This window comes from Nothoprocta perdicaria, unplaced genomic scaffold (assembly GCF_003342845.1).
Source record: "Nothoprocta perdicaria isolate Ctin4 unplaced genomic scaffold, notPer1 scaffold_15, whole genome shotgun sequence".
NCBI lineage: Eukaryota > Metazoa > Chordata > Aves > Tinamiformes > Tinamidae > Nothoprocta > Nothoprocta perdicaria.
In genome coordinates, this window is record NW_020454649.1 from 5825599 (window position 1) to 5852602 (window position 27004).

A 27004-nucleotide genomic window follows, 5' to 3' on the forward strand; every position below is an offset into this window, starting at 1 on the left:
CTGAAAGATTACTCATACACCCCGAACACCAACTCTGTCCTTTTAAAGAGGGAGATATTTAGCTGAGATTTCTGTCCTTGAAGATCAGTTTACTAATGGGGCAGTTCTCATAATCTAGTTTAAAGCATTTTTGTTTGCTGTTAATGGCAAATCTAGCTCAGCAAATAAAGTCAGCTTACTGCAATAACAAAAACAATTAAGGATATTTCTCTAAATCTTATACTATCTAAGAAGGTACTGTTACAGTTAGCACCATCATTCTCCTCTAGAATAACAAGTTGCATACAGAACTTTTTACATTATTTCATTACCACATAAACAGTTGAAAATTATATTAGCCTCCTGCCCATAAGAATAATCTTGTACACAAATTCTTTAAGGGTAGGAAAAGGGAGGAGACCCAGGAGAACACTAGAAAACTGTCTCACTTGAGATTTTTGTACTGACTTCCGCCTTCTTTGAGCTGCTCCATTAGTGCAATATGGTGAGACAGGTGACCCGGTGCTGATCACACAGCCATGAACCTCAGTGTATGCAATGGAGTGTCCCCCACCAGTAGTCACATTAGGTAACGTGGAAACACAGCATCACATCAAATCATGGGTGATCAAAGAAGCTTATCCTTCCACACTCTCCTTTCTTCCCCTCTGTCTACTAAATACATAGTTCTCTTGCACCATTATACTTAATGAGAGACTGTTTAATTTTCAAAGATTTTGCATACTGCTTTTTTTTCAGCCAAAGAGCTGTACTCCAACCATTTTTCTTGTGCCAGACAACTTAATACTTCACTTTATAAAGATACTTCCCACCGTAATACCTCAAGACTTTTAACAAAAGAATAAATTAGATTTGGTTATCATGGTGATAGGTGACTTATCAAAGGGGTGCCGCTATTCTATATTCAGAGAAAGATTAATTGCTGAAAACCACAAGTGGCAAAGCTATAAATAAAACATTGCTACAGTTATTTTACATTAAAATGTCTCCACTAACGCATTTAAGTTCTTGTGTCCCAAGGCAGACTAGCTCTTATAAAAGCCATTTTATTTTTATTAAGCAGTACTACTGCCCCCAAACAATTCTTACCGTAAGCCATTCTCAACTGCAGTCTAATAGACATTTTTTAAATTTCACTAAACTATTCTCTCTTGTGATATTCTTATGTCAACCACATATACTATTATTCTCTGTTACAGTGTATTCTCTGTTACAGAGACAGGCTTCCTGAACATCCGATCTGTAGCCTCATAAAAGAAAGAGACTGGTTTTGCAGAGGAGAATCTAAAATCTGCAGATAAAGAGGTGATTGCCACTACCACTACTTCAACATCTTCATTTCACTTCCCTGGACATGAGTAGCCATATTGTCCAAGGCCTAGATCAGAGACATTTAAGCGCTTTAAGCACATACATTTTCCTAGATTCAATTGAATGGCCTGGTGCTGAACAAGTTCCTCAGATTTATCATATAGACAGAGTATCCTCAAAATGGACTTGTTTGGACAGCAGAATCTGATGAACTTTGAGACAAAAACTTGCCTTGGGCCAAAGATGCTGCTAAACGGTCTGGATTTTGATGACCTCAATGTGTGATAACCACGGGAGCCCACATCCAGCAAGGCTTTCAGGGGCTTTTCAAGATGATGATTTTTTTTTTTTTTTTTTTTTTTTTGTTAAAAAATGACTGGTAGAGCACCAAAAAGAATATTTTCATTCTCTTCTGTAGTGGAGATAAAACATATGTGGAGGAGAAGATGCGTTCTCAAGTAGCAAAAGAAACCAGGAAGCCAGACAACGTAGATAAAGGACACGTATAGAACAACTCCTACTGCTATTTCAAAAAGCAAACTCGCAACAGTGGAACCTTCCATCTCCCCCAGAAAGAGATGTACCAGTCACGGTCCAGCTACCACATCCATGGGGGTTCTCGTTCTCCATGTGTGGAACATGGATTCCCCTCTACAGTTTCTGCCAAAGAAAAACATTCTCTGCTCTCAAATGTATATGGTGTATTCATGTGGAATACATTCAAAAGCAGAGCTACAAATTTTCTACTACTTGAAATTACAAATACTATTATATATGGAAATACTCAGAAACATAAAACAGGGATGCTTTTTCCAGTCTGTACTGTTGTGCTCTGTTAGCTGAATGATTATAATCTGACTTGGAACCCTAAAAGAATTCCAATAGAAGAACAGAACAAGATGCATCAAAAGCAGATCTTTGCATTCTGGCACGTTCAGACAAAATCCAGTTTGTCTAAAATGGGCCCTAACTATGTAAATTGGGAGTTGCCTACCCATGGGTGACAGGCTGTGGTCACTTGGACAGAACACCACACACACACACACACACACACACACACACACACACACACACACAGGAGAGACACCGTGCAAACGCTCCCCAAGAAAGCAGACCAGGCCAAAGCGCCTGCCTCCCCAAAGTAGCCAAGCAAGAATTGGATCTGAAGTTCCACAGGAAAAACTACGGATCAGGACTCCAACTGTGGAAAGTCTAATCCAAAATTCTTCCAAGAATAACCATCAGCTGTATATAAGGAATGTTGGATTTAGGCTAGAATCCTCTTTGTATATAAGCTCTATGCTTTCAGTTCAAACATAAACACATTTTATAAATAATGAGTAGGAAAATGAAGGACTTGCTTCACTTTTACATACAAATTGTGTACATATTTCACAACAGCTATACAAAAGAACAGTGGGATCTGTTACCATTAAAACTATGCTCTCTACAACACAAGAAAAAGTTCAAATGCAGTTACAAAAATATCATATTTCAAATCCAGCTACTGTCTAGGATTCTAGCATGATGCAACCTATCAGATCTGAATGTCAAATATGAACTTCTAAATGTCTAAGCTAACAATAGTTAGAATTAATTTACCACCATTAAAGCATTCTTTGTTAAAGCATAAAGCATAAATTGTTAAAGTATTGTGAATCATTGGCCAGCACCAGAGATGTCAGGGTTTATTGACCAGCTTTTATTCCGGTCTCTGTTAAAGAACAGGTGCTCTGCTGGAAGCCTTCATTTTTTATTTAATTTTTTTTTTTAATCAAGACTTAAGCATAGAATAATATATTACCACATTATTTCCTAGACCTTAGGCTGGGTAGGTTATCGCTGAAGGCTTCTTGAGAGCTACAGACAACTCCACTTTTAACATGTGACATCCAAATGGTTTTACTAGGCTATTATCCAATCCCACCACCACATGAAAAAGGATGTTAAAGTGCACAAGAAGATTTAAAATATATATATATATGCAGTGGTTCTTGCGTCGCACAATACAGTCTGAGTATCAATTTTTTCGGTTGCTTCTACCTGTTCTTTAATGCATCCTTCCAGATCATCACTGCTACAGAGAATAAAGAATTTTTCTGTATGCTGTAACTGTCACACAACAGAGATACCCAAATAACTGTTCTAGGAGATCCTTTCTTATGTTTGTTGTCACCTTAACTCAGTGTCTTTAAAAAAAAAAAAAAAAAATCCAACTTCAGGTACCTGAAACCCACCTGTCAGACAGCACAGTCCAGTATGCCAAGATTAAGTAAGATGTTAGATAACTTTATTTTTAAAACAAAGCAAAATTCATCATTTAGGATGAGCTTTTGACTCAAATTGACTCAGCAGAGGAGAAACAATCACACTGGGCACTCAACTAACTACTCAGTATCTATGATAAATAATAAGCAGTCTTGCCAAATCCTTTCAATTCCTGATCACCTGTGACATAGAGGAAAAAGAAAACGCCTAGCCCGGGAGCAGCAGCTGATCTCGTGACCCTGTTAAGGTCTGCTCCGTGAAATGCTTGCCAGGAGCCACGTGAAATATCACAAATGCGCCGTCAGTGATCCCCAGAGGCAGCTAACTTGCATGGTGCTGTTATTTTCAGGATTGTCGCATCCTTTTGCGCCTGTGACTCACACCTACCGACTCGCTGAAGTACTCTGTCTTTTATACCAAGACTTGAGAGCCAAAAGTATGCTGGATAAATAAAACACATGTTGTAATAGAGTTAGGTAGAACAAATGCCATGTAATTCAGAAAAGATCCTTGACATTTCAGATTTATATATTTAGTAATTGGATTTTATTATGCATATTTATATCAACTACGTGCTAGTAATGCTTTGGTACAGGCAGATTTTTGTAACAGAAACTTATGCTAGTTATGCTTCTATTTATCAAAGTGATGAATTATACTTTCTGAAGTTAATATCACTTTCTCACAGAGGTCTGCACTTCAAGTACTTTTTGTCCTGTATGCTATAACCTGACACCTATCTGAGAAACTGAGACCTGTCCTGAACACTACAATAAGAGTTGTTTTCATTGCATACAAGTCTCAGTGAAATATGTTTTCAGACACTCCCTCTAAACTGCATTTCTACTTGCTCTACATAACAGGGGCCCTTAAAGACACTGTTAAACAATTTAACAGAATACTTGCAAAACCACATGATTGTTTTTCCAGGACATGCTTCTAATCTCTTCCTTAGTGCTCTCATCAACTACCTTCAGAGCAATCAATTTCTCCCAAAGAAATTAACTCTCCCAGAGAATGAATCATCAGTTTTCATATCTTTACAGAGAAATTTTTCAAAGTGTCTTCCCTCCTCATTTAATCTATATGCAAAATATCATATTAAATGATATTAAAGTTACACCTGTTTTTTGAGTAGAAAGCAAGTCACAATTCTAGCCTGTATCCAATCAAGTATTGCCTAGATTGACTAAATTACACATGAAATATTAACATTTATTTCTAAATATCTATTTTTTCTTGTATTGTTAATAATATAATGGAAAGCATTTTTTCCTACTGCATGTGATCCAAGAATATGCAAAACGTTCCTAGCAGTTCCTGGCTGTGCAAGATTAGCCTTCCACCTCCAGTACAAGCAACTCTATTATACCTAACTTACTACTATAACTAACATAGTAAGCCTCAAACACACCACAAATACTAATCCAACAGCAAATAAAAGCTATAGGAGATTTTCTCCTCTCTAACACCATTTGATATCCTTTAGTTGGGCTCTGAGCCCCACAGTCAGCTGTAAGTATCTTACATTTATACAGGGGCATCAGGGTGAATGGAGTATCTACCTCGCCAGTTCCTAACGCCTTAAGGGCCCATTTTATCCAGGCTCCTTTCTGAAAATCACTCCCTTTACCAGGACTAGAAGCCAGAATGCACAGCAGGAGAGGGCAGCAGAGGCTGCTAAAAGGCACAGCATCCCACTGCAAGAGAAAACCCATGAGCAACACTTACTAAGAACCCACTCCACATCTCACTTCTACCTTCCGTACATCCTGAACAAGTGGGCAGCAGAACAAAAGGAAGGGCATGAACATGGGAAAAAAAAGGAACACATCCTGAATTCTCATATGTAGCATTCATCTTTTAGTTCATAGACCTTTAGAGGAAAATAAAACACACACATACACAGAAAGAAATTCATTAAATGGTATAAAGACATACTAAATTACAACTATGTCTCCAAATGTAATGTTTTTACATTTGGCCTTTTTTGTTCACCAATATTATACCGAAGCCCTTCTGTTAAGTCTATTGTGCTTTCGCATATTTCTCCGCTTCTAAAAAAAGAAGAAATAGCAATCACACACAAAAAAAACCCTAGAACAATTCCAAGCAAATACCAAAGCCAATAAACATTTTGCAGTTCTCTAGAGACTTCTTGTGTTATTTGTACTAAATCCCTACTGCTCCACAAAGAACATCCTCGAGCCAATAAGCCAAAGAATTATCAACCACACACAATAAAGTAAAATAATTTTCAATGAGCAGAGGCTCGTTGAAAACTTTCCAATTGTCACAGGAAGTGACATTTACCCTACTTTTTTCTACCAATAATCAAATATGCTCAGAAACAGCCAGCAATGTTACAGTGCTTAGAAGTACCTGTAACAGGAACCATATCCCTCGGCTCTATTGGATGTACGAACATACCGTACACGTAGCCCGTGCAGCCCAAGACTGCTCCCAGACTGTTACTATGATAAGAACTGGAAGGCAAAAACTTTATCAACTGTTCAAAGACCACAACAGTAACCAAAGAAAGTTCTTGAAGATAACCTAGAATATTCTGAAAAGCAAAAACACACCTGTAATTAAAAATCTGACTCGCATGAAAACTGTTTACATGGTACAAAGACTGGAAGGTATCTATGATTTAACTGGTGAAACAAAATGACACGGCCTCCATGCTGAGAGTACTTTAGGCACCAAACTGTTCATTTTCGCATTAACACAACCTAGGAACTAACATGTACATTCTCACTCTGTTTTACACTGTGAAAAAATCACTTTTAATTGAATTTGAAATACCTACCCAGACCATTTCAGTGTAATAAAAACACTCTGACATCCAATCTTACACTTGCAAAATAGTGTTTGCAGGGTGTTAGTAAACTGCACTTACATACTACAACACTACAGTGGACTCCTGTTCAAACATGCAGGCTTGACAAATCAGCAGACTAAAGGAAGAGAAAAGGAAGTGCAACAGATAACAAAAGCAGTGAGTTTGAAATCTATTTGTCTGTTCAGAAAAAAAAAAACTGGCAGCACACAGATGGAAAACAAGACCAGAAACTCAATGACATCAGAAGGCATGTAGGTAAGAGGGTACCATTTCTGAAGCAAATCTGATCTAATATACTTGTCAATGAGCATCTTTCAAACCTGCCTTGATTCAGTGTTAAGTAGACTCTCTAGTAGGTCTGTAACTTAAAAACCTACCTAAAGGAAATCTGTGGCAAGTTAAAAAGTAAACTCTGCCTCAAAAAGTGATGCACTTTTTTTCCATTTCAGCTCACAGAAAATGAATGGCATTACCTCTAAATAACATTTCATTTCAGATTCAAAATTAATAAATTTTCACTTATATCTCTCTACTGTTAGCTTCACAGTTAATGATAATAATTCACATTAGGTTATATATATATATATATATATTTACTTTAGAAACTCAGCATCAGTAAGATGGAAGTGCTATTAATAGAACTGAAGTTGTAACTGGTTACTCAGCCAAGCTGAGTTAACCCAAATCCACTTTGTGGCTTCTGATGCAGTGCCTCAAATATTCCCCTATCTGATCAATTCCAAATGGTGAAAAATACAAACACAATACTAAAAGTTTAATTGAAACAATAAAGGAAACAATTACATTTGTGAACATTTGTGAATATTCACAGCAGAATGACTTCAGTCTCATCTGCAGCACTAATGAAGATGTACTGCAAGATAAGGGCATAAAATGCTGTTTTTAGACCTGGGGAGAATATAGATGTGCAAATTATTAACTACTGGGAAAACACTCTAAAAACTCTAGAACAATCAGAATGATACAATCTGTGTTAACTACAATTGATAATAAAATGTTATTTTATTCTCCAAATAAAAATTTAAATATTTAAAAAGCAGAAGTAAATATTTGATCTGAGTACTAAATAATTTACTTGAAGAAATTCTTTAATTCTTTATTCTTTAGAACTTACAACGCATTTGGGATGAAGACAGCACACTACAACTACTGCCTTCTAGCACTGAAGACAAATACAAATTCTATTCCTAACAAATCAAGAATCTGCCATATGAGACTAACAAGCTGGGAAAACTTTTTGCTTGTTTTTTAAGGCAACTCAAATGCAAACTGCAAGTTAGTCCAAAATACTCATACTGCCATGCAAATCCCTAATATAACTTTGCTTGCTTCCTTGCTACCTGCAAAATTCATCTTCCTTCACAGAACATGCAAATTGTCACAAATTACATCCGTTCTCTGCTTTCCAAGAGTGTGCTATCACAGTAGGTCCTCTGCATCACCTATGCTTGGCGAGGTGCCCAGGACCCGCATCACAGGAGCGGAGGGCATGAGGAAGCTGCTTCCAAGCCACCTTTCCACTTCCCTTACCCTTTGTCTGGTAAGATGACCAGTCCTCAGGGTTAAGAGCCTAGGGTTGTTTCTTAAACATGCCCTTCCAGTGGCTGTTTGAGCAGCTGAAGATTGCCAAGACACCATGGCAGCTCTACGCAGAAGGCTTTTTCAGTGAGGATTCATCAGCTGTAAGAATGATTGTGCATCAACAGCCCTAGCTCTCTGCATTCCTTAGCCTGCCAAATGAAGTACTAAATTCTACTACTGTTATACCAGATATATCACTATTAACAGCCAGTGAAAAAAGTCTTCAATTTCTGTTAGTGAATGCACTGAAAAACAGAGTATTCTATGTCCCATTTCCTTCTGATACCAGTGCTTACAGTTTTAGTGTGAAAAAAAAAAAAGAAAGTGAAAAAATGACTATGACCTATTATTTCATTCCAGGATGATAGAATTATTTTAACATTATCGAGGAAAAAAATATACATATAAAACATACATACACACATACAAGTATACAGACACGTTTAGAAAATCTTTTACGCATCCAATTTTAGAAATAAACTAGCAACTATTCTAACTATTCTAACTCAAAATTCAGGATATATGTCATACGATATATTAAAAATAGTCCTTAATCCTTATATAAGGATATATTAAACACAGCCCTTAATTATTAAAAATTATCCCTTCTATGAAAGGCATTTTAATGCCTAGGTTCTACTCCACAGGGACAAATGGCTGGCAGGTATACTGATTTCATATGGTAAACACAAACTCAATCTCTATTTTGCAAACAATATATTTGATATATTGCCCTGTTACTATTACCACAAGTATCAGTATTTTGAAAACTACCAAGTTGATTTTCCATTTCTTCTAGCAGTCTATACAATAGAAATGAAAAGCATACTGCAATGGAGAGCTGCTCTCCAAATTTCTGCGCTGCAGTTTTCTTCATCTAACCTACACTTGGTGTCAGTCAGACCACTGACACTGAAAGAGGAGCACAGCAGAAAATCAAAGCCCAAGCCACATAGTCATCCATTTCTAGCATTTCTTTTCCTACATACAGTAGCACAATCTAGTCATCAAATACTAAGCAAATGTTTGGGATTGATTTAGAGAACTGAGAATTTATGGGCGACAATGCTGTGTGTGTATATAATCTCCTCTAACTCTGAGGAGACTTCATGAAGATACAAAACAGGAAACAGAATCATTCTGTCAGAACAAGGGAAAAAAATCTGAAAAGCATCAATAGGTATAAAAGAGGAAAAACAAAACAAAACAAACAAACAATAACAAAAGAGGCATAAGAATCCTCTTAGAGATCATTGCAACTTCCTGATAGTTACAGGCACTTCCTATCAAAGGTCTTTAATGCAATAGCACAACTTCTACCCATTTTTCTCTCACTCTCCACCTACATCACTCTCTTTTCTTGGTTTCTCTGGTCCCCCTTGCCTCAACTTTGTGCAAGGGATCCAAAGAAAGCATCTCATTATCCACCTTTTATTTTCCTGTAGTCAGTATTAATATAGAGGTTGTTACTGCGCTGAAACAAAAACTGTTATTGCACTGTGAAACAAAAAAAAAGGCTGTTAGAATGAGTCCTATTTTTCATATACATTTCTCTGACACTGACATAAAAAGTAATATTAAATTCATCTTCATAGGTTAATTTCTGCATGTACATTCATGCGCAATGAAAGAATGTAAGATGGAAAAAAATCAATGTGCATGATTTTAGTTAGGAAAGAACAACTGATGGTTAGTAGGGTGATTCTTGACTTAATATTCTATGATGAATCAATTACTGTGACAAAAACGCATCTAACAGTGAAACAAAAACATTCTTAAGTGCAGCCTGGGATTCTTCCTCTGTGTACTGCATAACTCTCCAAAAGACACTGATTATTGCTCTCAACTCTCCTACCACCCTTGCTCATTCCTCATGCTTTTAAGACACCACTTTCCTATAATGCTTCCTGCCTAGAAGCATTTGTTAGGCCACACTTCCGAAATGAAAGGAATTGAACTATTGTTTGTGCAGGCTCACATCATTACAGACATCATTCACAGGTATCACATGTTATCAAACTCTTTGATGATACATTTAATGTAAAATTTTCACACCTTACAGTATTTTATAACTGCAAAGTCATCTGCTGCATTTCTTCAGGTAACAGCATATATATTTCAAAGCTTTTAAATATGTGTGTGTGTGTGTGTGCGCGCGCATATATATTTTTTTTCTCTCTTCTCCCCAAGACCCTCCTCACTTAAGGCACAGGCATATATCCTTAGCAACACTTATAACAAGACTAAAAATAAAAACAAGCCCCAACACACAGCAATCCTTAAATGCATAGATAACACATACTCATGGCAAACTGTTTACCTAATCATAAATGTCAATTCTGTTGTAAATAAATTTTGACTGGAAAAAAATAGTATAAAATTTCCATCTGGCAAAAAAAAAAAAAAAAAAAAAAAAAAAAAAAAAAAAAAAAAAAAAAAAAAAAAAAAAAAAAAAAAAAAAAAAAAAAACCCACAATGCATTTAGGAAGAAAGAGTAACTTTTTTTTTCCCCCTTTCTTTTCGCTGGCAAGAACAAACAGTGGCAAGATTTTGTTGTTATTAAATCTACATGCCACTGGTCACCTACAGGTGATAAGGAATGAAGAGTCACTTGGAAGTTTCCCACCCTGCATGCTTCCTGTGGTTCCAATAGGATAAAACAATTCAATAATATTTTGATCCTACAAAAGCATGATTTTACTTAACAGCTGTGAAAACGCATGTTAACAATAAACTTACTGTGAGTACTCAGTGTTTCCCTCACACAAAACATTTTCAGAACACAGACAGAGATGATAAATGAGAAGTTTTAAAAAGTAGTATGATTCACATATCCTGGTAGGGCAAATATTTTGTCTGGACTGACTATAGACTAAAAACAGAGCAAAAACAAAGAGTTTTCCAGTAAGTACAACCATATCTTATGGCCCATATGTATTTAACAAAAACTTGCTTCTTACCCACTTGCCCAGATGGTATTAATGCCAAAGTTCAGGCTGATCATCCTTTTTACTAGCTTAAGCCCACATAAGCACGTGCAAACCAATATTGCAAAGTAATACAAGATGATCTTAAGACAATTTGGCTCCAAGCATTCAAACACTTTTTGTTTTGTATTGTGCAGTACTTCTGCACTACTGGGGTAGGGTCTATTCACACAAGAATTTCAAAGAACTGGTGTCACCAGTTCCCATCTTATCCATGAGCAGCCTGAGAAAACTTTACATTAGACTTTAGAGCACCTGAAGCACTAGAAGAGCATTTTTAGTAATATTCTACACCCTACAAATAAGACAACTTACCTAGAGCAACTTTTAGGAGAAGAAATTGGAACAGAATTTGAGCAAAAGTATTTTCAGGTCAAAAATAACATTAGCCAGAACAACAGGTCCAAGGAAATAGACTCAGAATGAAATTCAATCAATACTTATTTGCTTTAAAATAAACAGAAATAAGAACATGTCAGTGATCATGGTTACAAGGGCAAAAGAAAGCAGATTATCACGCAGCAGTGGAAATCATTTCATTCTGTCATCTTACTAAATTACTGCATGACCAACTTTGTTCCTCACAGCTGCAAGAGTTTCAAACAATACCTGTAGCTTTCAAACCAAGAACAAAAAGAACAGGTTGACTTCAAAAAGGCAAATCAAAGTTAACACCATTGTTAGAAACATCCACAAGTTTCCACAAGTTGGACACTGTTTGTTTGTGTTTCAGCTTTCAAAGGTTAACAGCTTACTTCACCCCCTTCTTCCCGAAGAACACAGCTGCCATGGTGATTTACATGAGATAGGCACCAATACAAGAAGTGTAGTCATTTATAAAGGATATTACACATGTTAAGAAAATAAAGAAGGACTATGCACATTAATTTTGAAACATCATGAGTGTTACTGCACCTTTCTGTTTCTTCTAACACCAGTATTTTGCCAGCTCTTCACAAAATCTGAAATTTTATCTCATGTATCATGTTTTGTCCATGCAGTGCACCTGACCTCTAACCACAGTTACACCAAACCCCCCCCAAAAAGCTATATATTACACTAAAACCAAAAACCATGAAAATACAGGGGCTTCAAATGAATATCTGTTTGTAATTGTATGCAATGAGTGAATTCATTCAGTTCTGTGAGATTATTCTTTAAAAACTGCCCTGCAAGCAGGAAATATGACTCTATGGTTATTGTCCTAGCAACCCCACATCACATATCCCCTTACTTCAGACTCTCTCCCCATAAACAAACGACGCTGCTACGGTCTGACAATTCAAATGCATTTCCAGAACATGCAGCACCAACAGTAAAAATAATAATTAAACTCTTCAATCCACATTTTGCAAATGTAGAAAACTGAAGAGTTTGGGTTTTTGTATTTAGAGAATAACTTAAGAAAATGAAGTCCCATTTCCTAGCAAGGAATTATGTGGACTATGAGCCAGCCATAAGGCAATATAACATATTCCCAGTAAACACCAGTAAATTATATTCTTATGAGCAAGAATGATGCTTTCAGGTAGGTTTCCTACAGAAATAAGTCTTATGTGATCCCCTGCCTTTACCCTAACAAATACTGGCCAGTAGATCCAATCTGAAAACAGGAAGTATTCAAGACATCTTTCACACACAGGCACTTGCTCAGTAGCAACACTGATACAGATACACAAGACAAAAGACAAGAATCTGTAAAACGTGTCATTAGTTTGGTTGCTGCAGCAATTACACATCCCAGCCTCATATGAACTATCTTATTCATTGCTCTTATTAAAAGTATCATTAAAAAAAAAATCCTTTTTTTCTGTCTGCAAATTATTGAATAAATAGAGATTGAGTCCTCCTTTGCTCCTTTGTCATCTTTTTATTTATGAAGGCCTATTAATATTTTTATTTATCTCAAATTTAGATCTTGTGAGGCATCACAGGGTTTGATGTTCATTTTTTACCTGTACCGGTTAAATCACAACATTCAGGTGGGGGAAACTGACAAAACTGAACATTTTCTATCTATTTACATACATATTATATACCTATATGCATATATATACATATTAATCACGTTCAGAATATGCAAATAAAGGACACTGAGAACTGAAGATGACCTTGCCAGCCTGGGCAAAAAGTCACAAGAAATGTTAGGCTATGACTACAGAAAATGCAGTTAGAGAGTTAGGGCAGAACAGCTGCTTGCACACAGTAGTGGGTAAAATAAAATGGTTAACATAGATCACTAAGTGACAGGAAATGTTGTGATATGGCAGAAAAACAATCACAGAATCAGAGCCACGTCTAAACACAAGAACCGCCTGCAAAACCAGCAAATAACAGTTTTGCTCTGAGAGTTGGCAAGACTTAATGTGAATCACCACATCCACTCTGGTCACCACACTTCAAGGAGAAGAGTAGTAACAGGCCTAAATCATACGAAGAAACACTCAAGCTTGACACTATGAAAACCCTTGCAGACGTCACACAGAGAAGTAATGAAATAGATTGACAAAGCGGATTATGAAACTGTTGTCAGTGGAGGTTTTTAAAAATGAGTTAGACAAACATCCACCAAGAACTGCAAAGGCTACAGCTCCTCATGCCACAATGGGCAAGAACAGATTCCTGGATGTTATTCTATTCATCCTTCGCTCCTACAGTTCTGAGTCTTAAGGAAGGCTGGAAAGGACCTCAGGGACATAATACATTCAGCTCTCCTAAACTGTAAATCCCAACACCACTCATTATTATAAGTGGACGTCCCCTCTGCTTGTACAATAGCTTACACTCATCAGCAAGGAATTTAATCCAACACTAGTATCTAGTCATTGAGTATCACGAGATCCTTCTGCAGCCCTTCTCTGTTAGCTTTACACTAAGATATCCCAAATTAAAAATCCCAAAAAGATTTTAGAAGCCTAGCTCAACAGTCTACCTCATGGTAATAAATAACGACTCTTAGTTTAGTCAGAATTAAGCACATATGTAAGTCATTATCTCCCTTCTTCTGACTTCTATCAAGCAAATAGGAAAAAGAGCTAAGATCATCAATGTTGATGTCTACAGATCAGGCCAGTAAAAGTATGTGTTCTTAAACAGCTATTAACAAAATCAGAAAGGTTGAGAATTTTGTAAATAGATACTTTCCAAGAACACTCTCAGGAAGAAGTACCTCAGTAACAGTCTTGCCTTTTCTAGTAAGATGCTACGCACCATAAGCATCAAAATAGGGCAAAATAATGAAATAGCCTTACAGAGGCTGTTTTTATTAGATACATATGAGCTCATCTCACTTCATAATAAACACCATAAACTGAATATTTGGAAAACATAGTACTGAAACAACAACCTTACAAAAGTATCACAATTTGGATCAACCCTGTTTATTCAGTGACAAACCTGGTATCATTATTTATGCAGATTAATCAAACAGGAAACAGAATCTTTTGAAAGAAGAGTTCTGGATTCCACATTGCAAACATGTGGCTCTGTATGGTCTTGTTTTCCTTTCAGTTGACTGTAACCAAAAAAAACAGGACACTTGCTTTGGCTCTCCTGCTGAATTATAATACCAACACAGCTGCCATCACAGCTTTGACACCCCGCTCCTAGTAAAACCTGCTGAGATGGTTTAAGGTAGATGTCAGCACCTCTGGTTATTTTTGCTGCATCTCTGCTGGAAACTATTAGCTCCTTAGAGCTGGGAAAAAAGGGAACCCGTGCCCGTGAACCGTGATTCAATGACTTGAACACAAATCCAGGTATCTCAGCTCAAAGCCATGTTGCCTGGCAGCTTGAGCTAAAGTGTCAGCTCATCAGTGCAGCTCCTAAGGAACAGGCATCCACATTCAAACTTGCTGCGGGGGCACCTGCCTCCAGCTAGAGGGCAAACCTGACCATTCCATGGTCACTACCTTAAATCATTCAAGCAAAGTTGACCAGCGTTTCTTGTGAAAATTTAAGTGCCTGTTTTAAGTAGACATATCTACAGAGGAAACTCAATTCTCAGCAGCACTTACATAATTTAGAACAGGCAAAAGTTTCTCAATATATAAACTTTAAATTCTGCCTTTTCATTAACACAGAAAAACTCATTTTATTCTACACATATGCCTAGTTAGCTTACTTGTTTGGGAAATAGTTAAAAAAAAAAAATCCATTCCAAATCCCAGTTTGGTCTGTTTTTTCAAACCACACTGAAACTCATCAGTGTTATGAGAAACACATGCTAACCATCTTCATACCTTGCAAAAGCAAGTAGCTCCTCAAAAGCCTAAAATAAGAATAAACCATTTACTGTATTTCTAGGAAACATGAAGTCAAAATCCCACGTCAAACCTCAGCCAGGGATCAGCCTGGGCAGGACTGCATAGAAAGACAACCTATAGCCCAGGGGGAGGCCCCAGGGTAAGCTACTTTGCAAAGTCAAACCCCCCCACACACCCACACACCCCCCTGTAAAAACTCTCCAGCAGCAACCACGCAAACTGCGGTATCAGGTCCCTCCGGGAGCACATGCTGTTCACCAAACACCAGCAACCTCCTGAACTGCACAAAAGCCACCTCCAGGCCTTGGGAGTACTCCAGGTTTTCAGGGCAGGCAAGAATTACATCTCAAGGGCAAATCCAGATACTTTTAACAGACACAATTAATTCAGTAATAGTCTTCAACCAAACAAATCAGCATCTTCTACCAGCTTTACAGCATCAGTATAAGAGCTGTCCAGTGTCCATCCTGCAGTAAATATGGATCAGTGAAGAAGAAAATTCTCACAGATCCAAACAGTCCTACTTTCATAACAGCAATTCACAAGTTCAAGAAGAGTGACTAGAAAGAGATCCTATTTCTATTACAATATTGAAAGAGTATTTTTTAAATGTGTATTTTAGGAAATAAAAGAATAAACTATTTTTTTATTTTAGCAGAATGCAAAATGTTTTGTGTTAAAGTTAGTTTAAAAATAACACATATGAACAATATAGAATAGTAATAGTTTATTCATAACACAAGTTTTGTAGAACTACACATACATTTAGGGGAAAACAAATTAATTATGAAGAAACAGCTGTCCAGAAACAAAGAATGAGCCTTTCGTCATGTTTTATTTGTTTGCATTTTTATCCAATGCAGTCTGTTTAATAAAGTTTCTTAATTTGGTTTCTCTTTCAAAAGTACAGTAAACCCATTCAACAACATTTCCAGAATTTAAAAAAAAAAGTTTTTACAGTCTGTTAATAACAACATTCCAAACATGCACTTACTCAAAAGTCTTGAGTACTTTTGTTAGTAGTACAGTCAACTTACGCTTATTAGGAATTATATTTATCTTTTACAGAACAAAAGTTACAGAAAAGGACATGCCACCATAGATTTCTTGGTCTAAGCACATAAAGAACATCATGTAAATAAAAAATGGGGATATAGAGTTTAATGGAATGGTCAAGTTGAATGTTTTGTTTCAGCTCCGGAGCACTTATGAGAAGCTAAGAAGAAGCATCAGTGCAATGCTATTTACGTATGCAGTAACAGCTAATAGCTAGAACTATTCCAAAGGATGCTCTAAACTTCTTATCCTATAACTATTTTCAATTATTCACAATGTAAGCAATCTTCTCACAATTTAAGCAATCTTCTCTTAAATCTTAGTGCTTAATAACTGCCTTAGACTCAATTTTTTCAGCATAAAAATTTCTAAAATGCTTTGGGTGTTTCTAAAAATAAGATTGGAGGGGAAAAAAAAAGCGACTTTTCTTTTTGCCCGAACTAAAATTCTAGTAAACACGTGTAGATTTATAGCAATGATAAAACCTGGCCTTTTTCCTCTATATGACAGTGACACTCATTTTAACAACTAGATACTTGAAAAATTAATTTCAAATTAATCTCTGCTACCAACTTACCTGAAGACCAGATTACACATACACTATGCAACAACATATCCTCTAGCCCAAAGGGGAGAAGAACAAATTTTCTTCTTCTAACAACTACTTGGGATAAGTAAGCTATGGGTAAGGGCAGGAACAAAAATAAGGGACTCTGCTTTCAATGATATCAACAACTGCTGGCGTGCAGCCTAAATGAAGGAGGAAGTCATCTGATTCAAATGAAAAGGACAAAAGGCAGACTACACACAAAAAGAGACTGAGATGAAAAACAGGAGAACCCAGACTGATGGAACAGGAGGACTTCATTTCATGAAAACACAGGATAGATAAAACTGGCTAGACAGAAACTCTGATTGAGAAAAAGGAGAGGGAAGAAAGGAAAAAGAAAGGAAGAGAGGCATTAAGGCAAGAGGTTCTTCCTGGATAAACCTGAAATATCAAACTAGGAGATGATGGAAAGAATTTTAAAATACCAGAACAGGTCAAAGAGCAAACAGCAAGGAGAGTCCTTGGCTTATGGTCACAGGCTCCCAAATGGCCCCGCAGTGATATGCAACCCACTGCTGGCCTGAAGAGGATGCTGCCAACAGATGACACCAAACACTCCCTGACCAGAAACCATGGCATCTGGCAAAAGCCGCTCTTTGAAAACCATTTTCTAAAGCATGCTTTTTCCAACAAAGGAATCCAAGGCTCTAGAAAGGAGAGCTGCAAACTCCTTTGCATCAGCAAGGATCTATGCAATCTCCCCCAGAGTATCTTACCTTCTTTCCAGTTATCATTCAATTAAATTCAACACAAGTCTTTACCATTTAGGAGGAAGTTTCCAGTCTGTCTGGAGATGTACCCAAATGGCAGACAGATGTCGGATAATGGAATTCTGGGCTTTAAGTGTGTTCTGAAATTGTAGGAAACTACATGCAAACCACACTACAAGCACCAGATTACAAAGACCCATCTTCCCCCAACAAAAACAAAACAAATGCAAATTATAAAAACTGTAGACATTAAATCACAATGCATCTAGATAGATGGCCTCATAACAGATGAGCAATAACAAGCATGTTATTGGATCAGTGAGCAGGGATTTAGCTGCCAAATCCCAATCAACACTAATTGGATTTCCCTTGACTTCAGCATATACCAAAAGGAACGATGTATTTCAACAAACACATATAACTGGAACAAGATTTCCAGAATATCAAACTGATGAAAGTCAATCACGTCAGTAACACTAGTGTCCAGCAACAATAATTGTTATTATATAAACAATGAACCTGAGAAACCTCATGCTACTGCAAAAGCTGCATAAAAGAGGAGTTGAATCAAAGGATGGTTTCCAATGTGTACTTACATGATACAACTGATTTTTATCAAGTTGAACACTGAGTCTATTTCAAGTTCAAAAATGATGCCACAGTGACAGCAGTTCCCATTTTTTTTTACTTCATGATCAGCAGTAGCCAGGGAGGTGGTTGGTATTTTAAATGGATGTCAGGGAACCATCACATCAATACAATTATTATAAATTCCCCAGTGTTATAAAACTATCACGTTTGTGATGTTGGAGGAGTTGAATGTCACTCTCATTGTTCCCACTGAAAAATACGCTTGCAGTTGGAGAAGGCTACTGCCTTAAAAGCATTCAGGCTTGCATAACAAACGCTTGCCCATGAACACGCAGCATGAAAAGTGTCTTTTTGTTAGATAATCCACAAAGGTAATCCAGCACTGCAAAAGGGAACAATAGTTTCTTTACTGCAGTTTAGTCTTAAAATATTTCCAAAGATATGAAATGCTGCTTTTCTCAACAGAATCTATGTACTCATATTTCAGGACACATGAATATAGTTTATACAATAATGAAATCATGAATGTCTTAGTTTAAACTGAGAGGCTGAAAAAAAACATACATTTTATTACGATTGCTATTCTTAAGTCAAGAAGCGAGTAAAGAGTTCAACTCCAGGTTCCTCAGGGAACAACACTAGCAGGCATTTAATGGAAAGAAAAACTATGCTATAACTATGTTGATTTTAGATTTTTCTGAAAGGATAGCAAATCAGATTCAGAACAACAATTCACTGTTTCTTATCAATATTTTACATCAGAATAATTAGTTTCAGTACATTTAAGGAAGATACACTAACAAAAAAATACTGCTTCTTTTTTCTCTCCAAATGGAGATTCAAGATAGATTCACTGCAGGAGAGAAACACATTCAATGAAAATGTTCTTTTCTCACTCCACTTCAACAAAATGCCTTTGAAACCACTTTATTCAGAAGGCTAAGCCAAGAAGGGGCAAGATTTGTAGGAAGGAGGTAGTATCTTACATTAGATAGTAATTTGTTTGCCTGGAAAAGGTTTTGGGCACCTATGCTCTTAATCACACACAGCTACAGCAATCTTTTTATCAATACAAAATCACACATGTATCTCCATTCTGCCTTTGTTCTGAGAGCAAACTTAATGCTTTATTAAATTACAGTTAGAAAAATTATTTTGGCACAAAAGGAAGGATGTAGCTGTTTTTTTCCTTTAAGATTTGTATTCAGATGCAGCTTGCACTTGAACAAAGCCATCACATAGATAAGAAAGCCACTGAAGTAACAGCTTGATTCCCTTAATTTTGTATTTTTCCTGTTGCACATATTAAGTATATTCAAGACAAGAACAAAATATTCACTCCACAAGTATACATCAGCACAAATGAATGCCTATTAATATATGATAAATACTAATAAACACACACACACACACAAATCTTGTGATACTTAATGCCAATCACTCTAAAAAAAAGAAAAAAAAATCCACCCACAAATCAGATCAGACAACCGCATTTAGGAACTTTTGCCACTGTATCAGGAATCTCTCATCTGATTTCAAAACCTGCTAAGATACAAGAACAGCTTCCCTAAAAATAAGGTATTAAAAATCAAAATGGAAACAACTACAACAGAGCCAACACTATATCAGCACTTATCAGTTATGACAGCAGTCAAATAAAACTGCTAAACTGTTGCAAGTCTGTCATTCATATCACAACCTTCTGTCATTCATATCACAACAACAAGGAGCAGGAAGAACTAAACAATCATTAGTCTGTCTTGTTTCATGAAAGAAGCCCAAAAGAAGACAGAGCCTCCCCATCTTCCAGTTTTCACAGTTAAGTGCTGGGTGCAAAACAGCATCTTAAAGAAAACACATTATGGAATAATGAGCAAATTTAAGAAGTCCAGTATTTAGTTATCTTCTCTGAAATCTTACCTTTCAGTCTCTGAGCAAAGATAAAAAATGTTGTAAATTCCAATAACAATTTTATGATTACGGCTTATATGCATGTGTGCATATATATATATTTATATATATATTTGAAAAAATATTTTCTCATGCCCTTATGTGATCTTTGCAGACATCTGTGTTCTTCCTAAATCCCATCCACATTCCACTATGCAAACATATTAGACAGGAATTTGTTGTGAAGCACATCAAATACACTTCAAAATCCCTGCAAAAGGAAAACGGATATACAGTAAGGTCTTCTGGGACTTTTGTTTTGCTTTTTAGCTGAGAGTGCCTAAATTTTCCAGCAGCTTCATTGCCTTCAAAGAAACCTCTGTGTATGCCTTTTGTATCAAGTTATGTAACAGCTTTATACTGGCTGGTAAGTTGAAAAAAAAGCTGTGGTTATCTACCTTTGTAAAGGTCAAACTGAATAAAAAACAAGCATGAAAGAGTAACTACATTCAGGCTACCACCAAAATGCTTCAAATTTGCACTATGTTCTTTAAGAAAAAAAAGGTACAAAGGGCAAAAATGATTTTTTCACTTACAATTTCTCCAACTTTGTCAAAACATTGAACACAAATGTCCAATAGAAGTTACTGCCACTGCAGTTCTTCATAACAGCTCAAAATCAGCTTTTAAATACAGAGTAGCAATTACAATTACGATATGCTGAAGTTTTATGGCAATATATACAAATTAAATAGTCGATAAATAGAAATACAGTCAGTTTTATGTGAAATGAATATAAAGTTAAGTGAATGATATCTTCCTTGAAAACATAAAGGGCAGGTTCATCATGAGGACATAACATGGCAATGTAGGGAGCCTGGATTACTTTCATGCATATCCAAAACTATGTTATTCAACACATCTCCTTAACTTTCTATATGACTGAAAGTCCTTGAAACCGAAGTTGTGCACAGCAGTTCATGGGTCACTCAGGTTGAGTCTCTGTGCGTCCCATCACAGCATCTTTCAGGCATGAGGAAAATGCCTGTTAAACAACTCACGATTCTAAGGCACCTACGACTTCCACCAGCTTACCTAAGAAACTAAGGCATCTGAGTGACATCTTCCTGCTAAAGGGTTAGGATCCAGGATAATTTAAGCAGATACAAACTGAGGTACAGTCATCTGTCCTCCTGCAGCTCCTCCTCCTCCCTGTTTCACTCATCTCATACCCTGTTTGTGTCAACTTAGTATAGGGGAAGGGAAAAAAATAAAATAAGAGAGAGAGAGAACTAACACAGGTCAAAAAACAGTTGAAGAAAGCAAAGCATTCAACAAGCAGAGTCTTTCTGACAGCTCAGCATCCTGGACTGCACCATCCAAGGGCCAAACTGCACTGCTAAATACAGCCAAAGGAAAGGTTTAAGACAATGACACATCTCTAAAACAGCAGCAATGCCCACTTATACAGGCCTAGATTCACACAGAGATGAACTCAAGATAGAATGTCCTCAAAGGAGACATGTCCTCTTTAATTCACCTGAGAACAACATAATTGCTTTTCATCGCAAGACCAATCATTTTGGATCAGAAACTGTAATGCCAGTAACAAAAAGTTTTTCCCCAAACTAGGAAATCTAGAAACCTGCTCCTAAATTACACACAAGCATAAACACAAAATTTCAGATACTTATAGCAAGTGTGTTTGAATTAAGTTAATCTATGAAAAAAATAATTTTATATTTGCCATACTGTTAATATTTCACATGAAATAAATCTACATATTTTACAGACAATGCAAACCAAAGCAGCCAACGGCTGCTATACAGAAATAGCAGAGGCAGAAGGTCTTTTTGGAGAAGAGTAAATACTATAAACATCCTTTCTTATTAACCACACGCACGTATTATCCAAACTGATGCTGACTTACAGGTTGGGAAGGGGAGAAGGTTACAGGATTGTTGTTTGCATGTTTACACAAAGATATACCACAGATTATACACGTGAAATCAGTACAAAAATGGGATCATAATGAAAAATAAATCAAATTTATTAAAGCAAAATAAGTCCAAGCCTTGCTAAGAATGGAAGAAATGAAGAACATACTTAAAAAAAAAGTTATGGGTAATAATTTGCAATTTTAGAAAGCTTTTTCATCTAGAAAGTCATAATAATGCATCAAGAAAGCTGCGACTTTACAAGAAAAAGAAAGGTCAGCACAGAAAGGTCCCATGTACTATGGGATTGTATGTGGGGGTAAGGAATTTGGAAAACAATGCATGCCTAGTGTTCTACAGAATGAATGCTGTTTTTTCCCCAAACATTTTTAAGTATGAAGCATTAACGTAGCAACAAGTAATTTAGATTATGAAGTCCAAGTAGTTACTTTCTGGGCGTGATCTTTTCAAATTAAGGTTCTGATTACGGAGTTATTTTTTTTTGGATCTACTCAGCTTCATACATACAAGCAATTTTACCAAGCTTTATGAGAAAATTTACATACAGAAAGTTAAACATATAACTTAAATGTCTACATCTGTAACAAACGTAAAACTTTCCAATCTAATTTGCAATTTTATTTCACATAGTGGCTATGTCTGTCTGAGCAAACCCCTTAAGAAAACAGTCTACTGCTTTATCTCCTCCTTAAAAGCAGCTTGGTTTGGAGGGGGTTGTTTTGTTTCATCAGTTTTGGTTTTTGAGGGTTTTTTTGCAAGGGAGAAATTCTTTGTTTTCATGTAGTCTGTTCATTATTTTGAGTGAGAGTGTTCTGAACATGAGAGGAGGAGGGTGTATTCATCTCGAATATAAAGCATACTTCGTTTTTAATCATTTCACGTATTTTATAATTTTGTCATGGCAATTAGAAAAGGACCACTTCAAAAAAATAGAAAAAAAAATAGTAGAAACAAAGCCCACTTCTTTAAACATGTCTTATTCTTTAAGCATGTAGAGGTCATACTTTTTCCCCAAAAAAAGAAAGAACTGCAGATATTTTATTACTTACACTTTTAGAGTGAATAAATACTACAAGTAATTGCTACCCCAAAGCAAAGAGTTACTTAGAGTATCAAGTTTGAGGACTGTTTGTTTTAGTCATAGACAAATAAACTGAGGTATATTTAGCTATTTAAAACACTGTTCATGGTGAAAATACATTTAAAGAATGGGTCACAGCACTCACTCAACACATACATTTACCAGTCACTGCATTTCAAAGCCAATTTGTATGCTGACTCTTCAGCAACAAACCAATGTAATATCATCATAACAAAAACTATGTGATAGAGCTTCTTTTCTCCTTCACCCCAAAGGAAGAGCAGATAACAGCACTTTCTTTTCATCTAAGCAGGCAGAAGCATCCGGATCCTCCAGCATCCATAGTCGCTCACGAAGGTCACGGCGCTGCCTAGGTGCTACATGAGCAGCCGGCACCTTCTCAAGGGGCAATAAACTGACAGGCCCCTATCCAAGAAGCCCTGAAGCTCTGCGGCCTCCCATCGAGGCCCCGCAGCCTTGCCCGTGTTCGTGCCACGGTGTTTACGTGAAGGGAGGTTAACGGCAAAACGCCGGGGGAGACGCAGTTGATGCCACCGCCCCTCGCGAGGCGCGCTCGGGAAAGAGGCGCCCGGCCGCGCTCGGGCGGCCTCCCCTCCTGCCCCGCTCGCCCACAGCCGGAGGCTCCGCTCGGCCACTCGGGACCACGGGGGAAGGTGGCGCTAGGCACGTTCCAGAGAGATGTTTTAAACTTCCCCCGCTTTCTAGAATGCGCCCTGCCCGCTTTGCAGCGCTGGGCGCTGCCAGCCGAGGCGCGGGCACGAGGCGAAGCCTCCCTGCCGGCCGGCGGTGCCGCGACCCGGCCCAGCCGCCCCTCCGCTTTCCCGCCGGCCCGCTCCGCCCCAGGAAGGGGCGCTTAACCCTTGCCTCGCCCCGGGCTGCCGTGGCCTCGGCGGGGCGCAGCCGCCCCGCGACCCCCCGGCCGGGGCGCGCCTGTCTCCTCCTCCTGCGGCCCGCGGGCCGGCGGGGGGGGGCAGGGGCCGGGCTGGCCCGAGGGGAGGGGGAAGAGACCAGGCGCGGCAGGGCACCGCGCGCAGCCGCACCTACCTGTCTTCTCGTGGTCATAGCCCACCACAATGAAATAGTCAGCCAGCCTGGCCATGGCTGAGAGGAGCCCGCCCCGGGCCTCGCCACCCGTGCTGCGGCGGCGGCTGCGGCTCCCGGGCCGCTCAGCATCCTCCCCCCCGCGCCCGCCGCAGGAGAAGCGGCAGCACCTCAGCCATGTTGGAGGCGCGGGCGCTGTGCGCCTGCGCGCCGCTGCGCCGTGACCCGCCGGGCTGGGCGTGGGCAGCGGCTTGGCCGGCGGCGGCTGCGCCGCGGCTGCGGCGGGAGCGCGGGGCCCGCCGCGCTGCTGGGGGCCGCTCATGCCGGCGCCACCGATTTGCTCCGGATGCCTCTCCGGGTTGAGCCCCCGCCCGATCCTCCCCGCCAGGGCCAGCCTAGCGGCGGCTTTGTCTGCACAAAGGCTGCGGGAAAGCCCTGCCGGTGGCTCCCTTTGAAATACCCACTCCACGGGCCGTCGGTCTAGGCCGCTTGTTCCTGACAACGTGGCAGGACACTTAAGCGACACTTTTTACTCATTCCGCGCCTGCCCTGCGGCACTGGGACGTTTCCTGTGCGGGGCAGGCAGGGAAGTGCATCACCCCCGCTTCGCGTATGCCAAAATAAAGCCTTGCTGCGAGTGCAAATCACCTCCGCTAGCTAAGTCTCGTGAACCGAGACTTGCATTTCCAGAATGTTTCCTGTTTACGTTTTGTCCGGGATGTGCGGGACATGTCACAGCGGGGAAAGTCGGCCTGCGCAGCTGGGAGACAAGCAGCTCTAACGGCCCGGCGCTAATGTTCTAGCGGCAGGGCGCCAACGGCGCTAACGTTCTCGTGGCAGGGCGCTAACGGTTCTAACGGCAGGGCGCCAATGTTCTAAGGGCACGGGGCTAACGGTTCTCATGACAGGACGCCGACCTTCTAACAGCAGGGCGCTAATGTTCTAAGGGCGCGGGGCTAACGGTTCTAACGGCAGGGCGCCAGCGTTCTAAGGGCGTGGGACTAACGGTTCTAACGGCAGGGCGTCAGCGTTCTAGGGGCTACCGGTTCTAACGGCGCGGCGCCAGGGGTCTAAGGGCACGCGCCTAACGGTTCTAACGGCGCGGCGCTACCTCAGGCTGCCGCGAGGCCTCAGCCGCAGGCGAACGTCAGGGAAGGGATTTCCCCGCCGCTGCTCGCAGCGCCGCGGCGCGAAGGGCGGCGGAGGAGGAGCGGGTGCGGGCACCGCTGCCCGAGGCTCTGTCTCGCGCCGCGCGGGGCTGCCCGGGCTGCCGCTGTGGGCGCCTCACACGGATCGCGGCGCCCGCGCCGGCGTCCCGGGGCCATCGGAGCCTGAGAGCGGCGGCTGCCCGCGGGGCGACCCGCCGGGCGCGACGTGCTGGCTCGCGCGGTGCCCGCCCGGGCGCCCCGCCAGGCCGCGAGGAGATTCGTGTTGCTATTATAAGGGACAAATGAGCCTGACACCTTTGGGTCTCCCGCCCTCAAAGCCTGGCCGGCCTGGGCAGCGATGGTGGAGATAAGCAGGGTGTCTGACAGCACCATGCCGGGCTGACTGGCTGAGAGTCTGACAAAACGTTGTGATAAGCTCCCGTGTGCGTCCAGACCTGTCTGACAGCAAGGACATCAGCTACGCTAGCGAGGAACTGCTGCAGCACCGGCGCACGTCGTGGATGCACATCGAAATTCAGCAAATGCGCTGAATTTGCCCCTGGCAATCCAGCATTAGGTGGAACTCAGAGGATAGGCATTAACAGATTCACAGAAATGTTTCTGTTTCTGACTCAAACATTCAGTACCTATACTTTCTGCATAGCTGGGACATTGCAGTGCAACGTCCTGTTGATAAAAACAGAGGCAATTTGGTCGGGAAGCTCCAGACCTGGCAGAGTTCTCATTTGTACCTTCAGGCAGACAGTAGTCAAAATGTCCCAGGTATCATCAGCCTTTTGGTTTCATTGTTTTTAAGACAGACGCCAGAGAGGAATTTCTGATCTTAGTGAAATTACTTGATAAGTTTGGGAATAATGAAAACAGCATAAAAATATATTGAAAAGTTCTACCATAATCATAGAGAAAGACATACACTCCATGGAGTCTGTCATTTCTTACAATGGGTAGCAAAAAAAAAAAAAAAAAAAAAAAAAGGAATGCAAAATTTAATGAAGCCACAGATTGCCCCTGTGAAGGAACAAGGAACAGGCACCATCACTTCTAGGGGTGGACACTGCAGCTGTTCGACACTACAAAGCCAGGGCACACAACAGTTTACACAAACAAGGGATAATATTGTGTACAGCTGAACCTGGAAGGAAAGTTTAGAGACACTAAGAAATTGCCTAATTTGGTTCTCAGACAGAACTTCTGGATTATCATATCTGAACTCATAAAAAAGTTCAATATGTAAGAACAAATCTCAGTACTTAAGTCTCACTTTTCTTTTAAGCCAGTGCTTGTAGCAGGAGAATATCACCTAACACTTTTGCAGGGTATTAACAAATGCCATATCAAGAGGGAAATGTTACTTGCTGAGTTTCCAACACTACTAGCACCCACTTCATAGTATTGCTCCTTCTACCCTCTAGGCCCATCCAAACAAAGCCTGCCTAGTTTACAAAATATGTCATAAATGGCATGTCTTAAGTGCACAGTGTGAGGTGCAGCCTCGCCTGGGTTTGGACACAGTGGTTTGGCTGCGTACCTGTCTGGACAGCAAAAGGATTCAGTCACCTCTAACTTCCTCGACTTCCCTTTTGTATTGAGTTATATTCT

General features: G+C 39.5%; 1 protein-coding gene across 1 annotated transcript in view; it reads right to left on the minus strand.

Annotated features, from left to right (window-relative positions):
• SBF2 (SET binding factor 2) overlaps positions 1-24294 on the minus strand; it is a 192054-nt gene extending 167760 nt beyond the window's left edge. Inside the window, exon 1 of the mRNA XM_026034657.1 lies at positions 24240-24294. Within this exon, the coding sequence (XP_025890442.1) occupies positions 24240-24294 (55 nt within the window). The remainder of the gene's footprint in view (positions 1-24239) is intronic.
• Positions 24295-27004: the final 2710 nt, after the last annotated feature.